At 50.2% G+C, this 8,786-nt stretch overlaps 1 protein-coding gene across 2 annotated transcripts; it reads left to right on the top strand.

The window, feature by feature from the left end:
• ZNF785 (zinc finger protein 785) lies at positions 1-7,260 on the top strand. 2 transcript variants are annotated; one of them, XM_039477777.2, is made up of 4 exons: positions 1-303; positions 439-567; positions 2,311-3,082; positions 3,995-7,260. In XM_039477777.2, exons 1-4 carry the CDS (start codon positions 99-101, stop codon positions 3,996-3,998), a joined length of 1,110 nt encoding a protein of 369 aa, XP_039333711.1. In that variant the 5' UTR covers positions 1-98; the 3' UTR covers positions 3,999-7,260. The 2 variants fall into 2 exon arrangements, with proteins under 2 accessions (XP_039333711.1, XP_039333710.1); XM_039477776.2 differs by having other exon boundaries at positions 2,311-3,247.
• The last annotated feature ends 1,526 nt before the right edge of the window (positions 7,261-8,786 follow it).

The following is an 8,786-nucleotide window of genomic DNA, read 5'->3' as shown; positions in this document are numbered from 1 at the left end:
AGTAGGGGCCTTACGGACTCGTCAGAGGAAAGACAGTAAAGCGCCGGCATCTCCGCTTTCCTCGGAAGCCTCCTTTTACCAAGCAGAAAGGGTTTCCCATGGGGCCGCCCCTGGCGGCGCGCCCAGCCCATGTAACCGGGGAGACCCGGCCTCGGCGCACGCTGGAAAGCAGGCCGGGAGCCGTGAGCTTCGCAGACGTGGCTGTGTACTTCTCCCCCGAGGAGTGGGGCTGCCTGCGGCCCGCGCAGAGGGCCCTGTACCGGGACGTGATGCGGGAGACCTGCGGCCACCTGGGCGCGCTGGGTGAGGCTGGGCGCTCCGGCCGGGACCCCCAGTAGTCGGTGGGAAGCGGGGATCGGTGTCCCCAAAAGCGAATGGGCTAGAAGCCTCATCTCCCCTCCCGTGCGCTCAGCCTAACCCAGGGTTTCTCCTTCGCAGGATTTTCAGGCCCCAAATCCGCTTTTATCTCTTGGGTGGAAGGAGAAGTGGAAGCGTGGAACCCGGAGGTCCAGGACCCCGAGGGTGAGAGCCCTGGAACTGTCAGCAGAGGCCAGAGACAGAAAGCAGGTACTTCATTTCAAACCGCAGTAGGTGGCCGTGGCGAAGCCCCAACCTCCTCCCCCAACTCAGATCCTCAGCGCAGGCTGCCCCTCCAAAGTCTCATCCTGTCTCCCTGCACATTACCCCAGAAAGGTCCTCATCTCATTGCAAAATGGCCGGATGGAACAGCGAAATTGGGACCTATGGAACCGATTAACCGTACAGGAAAACCCCAGTTTAATGCAAAATAGAGCTTGAGGTTCCCAGGAGGTCAAGGAAAAGGGGAAACCTGTAATTTGATTTTGTTGTGGGATAAAATGAAGACAGATATTCCTCTTGGATACTAATAATTTCATCTTTATTTAAAAAATCTAATGAAGGTGTTATTTACTGACCGCAGTGTAAATAACAGCATTCATCAGATTTTTAAATGAAAATAAAATGTTTTTCCTGCAGCTCTGATACCAGAATAAATGCTTGTTCCCGGAAGGTCTTCTCGTGTAACCTAGTGGGGCAATCCAAGTGTAGACTTTTTGGTGGTGGTGTGTAAGGGCAGAGAGGAAAGGTGCCAAATGAATTTGAATTGGTACCAAAGAAGGTCTTTGAATGATGTTAAGGGATCATAAACAGGTTCACGATGGTTAAGTGCCATGAGGACTGGGACCATCACTGTCCTCAAAGCCGGGCACAGAGTAGGTTTTCAATATTGTTCACTCCTCTTTCTTTCTTTCTTTCTTTGAGACGGAGCTTGCTGTCTCCTAGGCTGGAGTGCAGTGGCATGATGTTGGCTCACTGTAACCTCCCCTTCCCGGGTTCCAGGGATTCTCCTGCCTCAGCCTTCTGAGTAGCTGGGATTACAGGCACCTAGCACCTCGCCCGGCTAATTTTTGTAATTTAGTAGAGACTATGTTTTCCCATGTTGGCCTGGCTAGTCTAACTCCTGACTTCAGGTTATCTGCCTGCCTCAGCCTCCCAGAGTGTTGGGATTACAGTCGTGAGCCACCCACAGAGCCCAGCTCGCTCACTCTCTCTCTCTCTCGCTCTCGCTCTCGCTCTCTCGTTTTTTTAAGACGGTGGCTGGCTCTGTCACCCAGGCTGGAGTGCAATAGCGTGATCTCGGCTCACTGCAACCTCTGCCTCCAGGGTTCAAGCGATTCTCCTGCCTCAGCCTCCCAAGTAGCTGGGGATTACAGGCATGCGCTACCATGCCCAGCAAACTTTTATATTATTAGTAGAGACGGAGTTTCACCATGTTGGCCAGGATGGCCTCTATCTCTTGACCTCGTGATCTGCCTGCTTCGGCCTCCCAAAGTACTGAGATTATAGGTTTAGCCACTGCAACTGGCCTTTTTTTATTTTTATTTTTTTAAATTAGAGAGTTGCCCAGGCTGGAGTACAGTGGCCCAATCCCAGCTCATTGTCCCTTGAATTTCCGGCCTCAAGCGATCCTCCCACCTCAGCCTCCTGAAGTGCTGGGATTACAGGCGTGAGCCACAGCACCCAGCCCAACTCCTCTTTCATTATCTCCAATGTTCAATCTTCTTGGGTTAACCTGCAGGCCGTGGCATTTGATTTTACTTCAGGCTGGCTTTCAGGACTTCATGAGGCCGCTATCATTAAGCCGTGCTCCCTGGTGGCCATATTCTGAACCATTCCTGCCGCCTTCCAAGGCAGGACATAGTCCCGGAATATGCTGGTTTTGATTTTATAATCTTCCCTGTCTCAGGATCCAGGGATGGGTTTCTGATTTTAACCTCTTCCTTGTTTCAGGATCCAGGGATGGGAATGAGAAGAAGGAAAGGGTGAAGAACTGTCCAAAACAAAAAGAGGTGGCGCATGAAGTGGCTCTCAAGGAGTGGTTGCCCAGCGCCACCTGCCCAGAGCTCTGCAGCAGCCCCAGGCAGAACCCCATGAAGCCCTGGCTCAAGGACACTGTGACGCGAAGACCGCCCTACTCTTGCCTTGATTGTGACCGCAACTTTAGCTATCCTTCCCTCCTGGCCAGCCACCAGCGGGTCCACTCCGGGGAGCGGCCCTTCCCTTGCACCCAGTGCCCGGCACGTTTCTCCCAGCGCAAGTATCTGCTCCAGCATCAGTTTATCCACACCGGCGAGAAGCCCTACCCCTGCCCAGACTGCGGATGCCACTTCCGCCAGAGGGGTTCCCTCGCTATCCACAGGCGAGCTGACACTGGGGAGAAGCCTTACGCGTGCCTAGACTGCAAGAGTCGCTTCACTTACCCCTACCTGCTGGCCATCCACCAGCGCAAGCACACCGGAAAGAAGCCCTATAGCTGCCCCGACTGCAGTCTCTGTTTCGCCTACACCTCGCTGCTGGCCATCCACAGGCGCGCATACACCGGCGAGAAGCCCTACCCCTGTCCAGACTGCGGCCGCTGCTTCATCTACTCTTCCCTCCTCCTCAGTCATCGGCGCATTCACTCCGACAGCCGGCCCTTCCCCTGCGCGGAGTGTGGGGAAGCCTTCAAGCGGAAGTCCGCCCTGGAAGCCCACCAGTGGATCCACCGCTCCTGCAGCGAGAGGTGCGGGTGGCAGCAGGCAGCGGTGGGGCTTTCAGAGCCCGTCCATGTTTTGGGAGGCGAGGATCCCCCAGTTCACTTCCGGCACTTTCCAGATATATTTCAAGAGTGTGGGCGATGGTGTTCTCACAAACTGGTCAGCGTTTTCTCTGGAGAGGAAGAGGCCAGGTTTGTGCATTGAGGGATAAGGAAAGGAAGTGGGCGTTTAAGGAAAACAAAGTTCTGCCTTAGGGAAAAAGCAGAGGTGAGGGCATAGAGGGCTGTGGGGAGGAGGAGGCAGGAATCTGAAAAGGTGCCTGGGGGCTGACCCATTTCCGGAACCTCCTGCACACAGGCCCCTTGTTCCCCATCCCACTTGGGATTCCTTCACTGAAAACCATTCACTTAACTGGCTTTTTCTTTTCTTTTTCTTTTTTTTTTTTTTTGAGAGGGAGTTTCGCTCCTGTTACCCAGGCTGGAGTGCAATGGCGCGATCTCGGCTCACCGCAACCTCCGCCTCCTGGGTTCAGGCAATTCTCCTGCCTCAGCCTCCTGAGTAGCTGGGATTACAGGCACGCGCCACCATGCCCAGCTAACTTTTTGTATTTTTAGTCGAGACGGGGTTTCACCATGTTGACCAGGATGGTCTCGATCTGTTGACCTCGTGATCCACCCGCCTCGGCCTCCCAAAGTGCTGGGATTACAGGCTTGAGCCACCGCGCCTGGCCTTAACTGGCTTTTTCTTCTGGATTGTTCTCTCTCTCGGAACAGTCTACTTTTTGGCCTGTATTTCTCCTACTCCTCTAAGATGGAGTCCCCTACATTCCAGTGTCTGTTAAAGGACCCACTCTGGATCCCCTAGAATAGAGGCGATACCTCGGGCATGTCCCTCGTGAGGAGAAGCTCATCCCACGATTCTGTCTTTTACCAATGCAGGTGAAATATCTGGCAAGTAGACACCTGGAGCGCAAGTGTTCCTTGGCTGAAGACCTAGAGGTGACCATAGAGAGGACGGCGGCCTCAGGTGGGGAACTCTCCGCCCCACTCTCATTCTGGGGAACTCTCCGCCCCACTCTCATTCTGCACGTAGTGCACAAACCATCAAACCTAATGAACTCTGGAATTGGGCCAGTCCTTCACTGTATGGATTAGTGATTGCAGCGTTTTTTTCTTCCTCAGATATTTGCATGTTCGCTGGATTTTGTATTTTTTGATAAAGATGTATTCTTGGGTCACAGTAGCTGGAAATATAATGCTGGAGGATTCTTAATTTTCTATTTTTATTTTTATTTTTTCGAGATGGAGTTTTGCTCTTGTTGCCCAGGCTGGAGCGCAATGGTGTGATCTCAGCTCACTGCAACCTCCACCTCCTGGGTTCAAGCGATTCTCCTGCCTCAGCCTCTGGAGTAGCTGGGATTACAGGTGCTTGACACCAAGCCCGGCTAATTGTTTGTGTTTTTAGTAGAGACGGGGTTTCACTGTGTTGGCCAGGCTGGTCTCGAACTCCTGACCTCAGGTGATCTACCCGCCTCAGCCTCCCAAAGTGCTGGGATTACTTTTTTTTTTTTCTTTTTAACTTTCTCTGCACTAGCATACTTTTTTTTTTTTTTTTTTTTTTTTTTAAAGTGCTATTGCACTCCAGCCTGGGTAACAAGAGTGAAACTCCACCTCAAAAAAAAAAAAAATTCTAGCCAACCAAACAAACACACACAACAGTTAAGAGAGGTCTTTCTGGCCCTTTTAAATATGCTAGCCCTACTTTTGAACAGAAAGCTTTTGAAGGAATGAACAAAAGTGGTAGGTAGCACTAAGCATATTTGCATTCCAGGACTGGTGCTCAGTGACTCAAATATATCTTTGAAAAGATTGCTTCTATAGGCCAGGCGCGGTGGCTTAAGCCTGTAATCCCAGCACTTTGGGAGGCCGAGGCGGGTGGATCACGAGGTCGAGAGATCGAGACCATCCTGGTCAACATGGTGAAACCCCATCTCTACTAAAAATACAAAAAATTAGCTGGGCATGGTGGCGTGTGCCTGTAATCCCAGCTACTCAGGAGACTGAGGCAGGAGAATTGCCTGAACCCAGGAGGCGGAGGTTGCGGTGAGCTGAGATTGCGCCATTGCACTCCAGCCTGGGTAACAAGAGCGAAAACTCCGTCTCAAAAAAAAAAAAAAAAAAAGGAAAAGAAAAGATTGCTTCTTTGAATCCTTGGGTTCTTGGCCAGGCTGGAGTGCAGTGGTACGATCTCAGCTCACTACAACCTCTGCCTCCCAGGTTCAAGTAATTGTCCCACCTCAGCCTCCTGAATAGCTGGGATTACAGGCACCCACCACCATGCTTGGCTAATTTTGTATTTTCAGTAGAGATGGAGTTTTGCCATGTTGGCCAAGCTGGTCTCAAATTCCTGACTTCAAGTGATCAGCCTGCCTCGGCCTCCCAAAGTTCTGGAATTACAGGGTTGAGCTTCAGTGCTCTGTCTTTTTTTTTTTTCTTCTTTTTTTTAGATGGTGTCTCACTGTGTTGCCCAGGCTGGAGTGCAGCAGCGTGATCTTGGCTCACAGCAACCTCCGCCTCCCGGGTTCAAGGGATTCTCCTGCCTCAGCCTCTGAGTAGCTGGGATTATAGGTACGTACCACCACGCCCAGCTAATTTTTGTATTTTTAGTAGAATGGGGTTTCACCATGTTGGTCAGGCTGGTCTCGAACTCCTGACCTCATGATCCACTCACCTTGGCCTCCCAAAGTGCTGGGATTATAGGCATGAGCCACCGCTCCCAGCCCAAGATAATTATTAATGGGAACTGGGGCCGTGTGCAGTGGCTCATGCCTGTAATTCAGCACTTTGGGAGGCTGAGGTGGGTGAATCACTTGAGGCCAGGAGTTCGAGACCAGCCGGGCAATATGGTGAAACCCCATTTCTACCAAAAATACCAAAAAATTAGCCGACCGTGGTGATGCATGCCTGTAGTACCAGCTACTCAGGAGGCTGAGGCGGGAGGATTGCTTGAGCCTGGGAGACAGCGGTTGCAGTGAGCCAAGATTATACCACTGCACTCTAGCCTGGGCTACAAAGCATGACTCCATCTCAAAACAAAACAAAACAAAAACAAAAACTGGGAACTGGGTGTTATCTTTACCATATAGCCTCTCCTGAACTGGCAGACCTGGATTCCAGGCTTGGCTCAGTCCCGACTAGCTGTGTGGCCTTTAGCATCACCTGGATTCTACAAATAACATTTTTCTCTATTGGCTTTACATGTGTCATTCTGCCTATCCATCCCTCCATCCATTCATTTATCCATTTTATTAATGTATTTCAAAGTTGCAGACATCATTAGATTTCACTTCTGAACACTTCAGCATACAGCTGAGTTTTGTGCAAGAAACTTCAGCTCCCAGCTGGGTGCAGTGGCTCAAGCCTGTAAATCCCAGCACTTTGCGAGGCTAAAGCAGAAGGACTGCATGAGCTCAGGCGTCTGAGACCAGCCTGGAAAACACAGCAAGAACTCGTTTCTAACAAAAATTTTAAAAAATCAGCTGAGCATGGTGAGGGAGGAGGATAGCTTCAGCCCAAGAGTTTGAAGCTGCAGTGAGCTAGGATGGCACAACTTACGTCTGAGTAACAGAGCAAGACACTGTTTCAAGAAAAAAAAAAGCCAGGTGTGGTGGCTCACCCCTGTCATCTCAGCATTTTGGGATGCCAAGGTGGGCGGATCACCTGAGGTCAGGAGTTCTAGATAAGCCTGACCAACATGGTGAAACCCCATCTCTACTTTAAAAAAAAAAAAAAAAAAAAGGCCCGGCGCGGTGGCTCACACCTGTAATCCCAGCACTTTGGGAGGCCGAGGCGGGTGGATCACAAGGTCAAGAGATCGAGACCATCCTGGTCAACATGGTGAAACCCCGTCTCTACTAAAAATACAAAAATTAGCTGGGCATGGTGGCGCGTGCCTGTAATCCCAGCTACTCAGGAGGCTGAGGCAGGAGAATTGCCTGAACCCGGGAGGCGGAGGTTGCGGTGAGCCGAGATCGTGCCATTGCACTCTAGCCTGGGTAGCAAGAGCGAAACTCCGTCTCGAAAAAAAAAAAAAAATATATATATATATATATATATATATATATATATTTATTTATTTTATGCCTGGCCACAGAGCGAGACTGTATCTCAAAAAAAATAAATAAAAATAAATAAATAAAGACTAATTTCTAAGAGTATATTTTTTCCTTATTCAATTTCTACACGATTCACCACAGAGTGCAATGAGGCAGTTCCAGAACTCAAAATAATAATATACGCATGTTAATATATTTAATAATAATTATTAATAGTCAATAAGCATAAGATCAGCAGGAGTCACACTAAAAGCCAAAAAATATTTCAGGTGAAAAACAGCAAGGGTAGGCCAGAAAATACAAAGAAATCTTCACTGAAAAGGCAGCAATAAAGAACACTTAAATAAAAAGGAAGGCTTGATATACTAGGGCCAGCAGGGGAGCCAAGCAAGGTGTAGATCCAGGGCCAGAATGACAGCAGGGACCTGGTAGGCCTTGCCTGTTATCTCCAGCGACCAGCCCCACGCTTAGCAAACAGTATTCTGCATCTTTCGTGACTGCAGGGATATTCCAAATTTGGGGATGTAGGCAACGAGTTCTATAGTACAATGCTGACAGCCATGACGATGACCCATCTTGGTTGAAAAATAAAGACGTTAAATCTAGGAAGCAGAGGATACAACCCAGGACAGCAGGAAGGGGAGACCCCGTATGAGAAGAGCTGAGGCCCAATCCAGTTTAGAGAGAAGACTGAAGACTAAAGGAGGGAAGTTTCCCAGGCAAAAAATTAGGATTTGAAATTTGATGCTGTCTTTGGTAATTTGGAACAACCGTAAAGAAGTAGAAATGACAGGGAACAGTGGCTCATGCCTGTGATCATAGCACTTTGAGAGGCCGGGGCAGGAGGATTGCTTGAGGCCAGGAGTTCCAGACCAGACTGGGCAACATAGCAAGATCCTGTCTCTGTTTAAAAAATTTTTTAATTAGCCAAGTATGGGGTGTCTGCCTGTGGTCCCAGCTGCTCGGGAGGCTGAGGTGAGAACATCACTTGAACCCGCGAGGTCGAGTCTGCAGTGAGCTAGGATCGCACTACTGCACTCCAGCCTGGGCCACAGAGCAAGAGCCTGTCTCAAAACAAAAACAAAAAATCCATGTATGTTAATTAATTTGGCAAAAATTACAATGTAGTTTAAAATTTCCCCATTCCGATTCTATCCTCACCAAGCACGTTCCTTCGCCTGCAGCTTCGGTCTAGAGCCTGAGCAAGCAGAGGTGCGGATGCCAGGGGCCGGGTGGACTCAGTAGCTAAGCTCCTACTGGAAAACACGCACCTGCTTCTACCGCGAGTGTACACATGTGCGCGTCTTCCCAAGGGGTCTGGGGACCAGATTCCAGATGCCGCCAACGGGAGGGACGGTAAGAGACCGTCGGGGACACAATCCCGAGCACCGTAGATGCCGAGGTCCCTGCTGCGCTCCAGTATGTCAATAGAGGCTTCAGGACCACGGGGGTCCCTTCAAATGCCCCGCCAATCCCAGGCCAATCACCGCTCAGCTTCTTCCGGGGTCCCGGCCAATCATCGGCCGTTGCATATTGCGGGTAAAGAGGGATACGAGACGTTTCCGGCCCATCCATCTTTCTTGAAGGCAATAAGCCTCTCGCCTCTACTTCCCCGT

Source organism: Saimiri boliviensis, chromosome 12 (genome assembly GCF_048565385.1).
Source record: "Saimiri boliviensis isolate mSaiBol1 chromosome 12, mSaiBol1.pri, whole genome shotgun sequence".
NCBI classification, from domain to species: domain Eukaryota; kingdom Metazoa; phylum Chordata; class Mammalia; order Primates; family Cebidae; genus Saimiri; species Saimiri boliviensis.
This window is presented reverse-complemented; position numbering and strand designations above follow the sequence as displayed.

Bases quoted from the DNA above. Each gene is read 5' to 3' on its own strand.
- ZNF785 (XM_039477776.2), top strand. From the start codon at position 99: ATGGGGCCGCCCCTGGCGGCGCGCCCAGCCCATGTAACCGGGGAGACC. The intron at 304-438 runs GTGAGGCTGGGC...TCTCCTTCGCAG, and splicing joins CGGCCACCTGGGCGCGCTGG to GATTTTCAGGCCCCAAATCC. The intron at 568-2,310 runs GTACTTCATTTC...TCCTTGTTTCAG, and splicing joins AGGCCAGAGACAGAAAGCAG to GATCCAGGGATGGGAATGAG.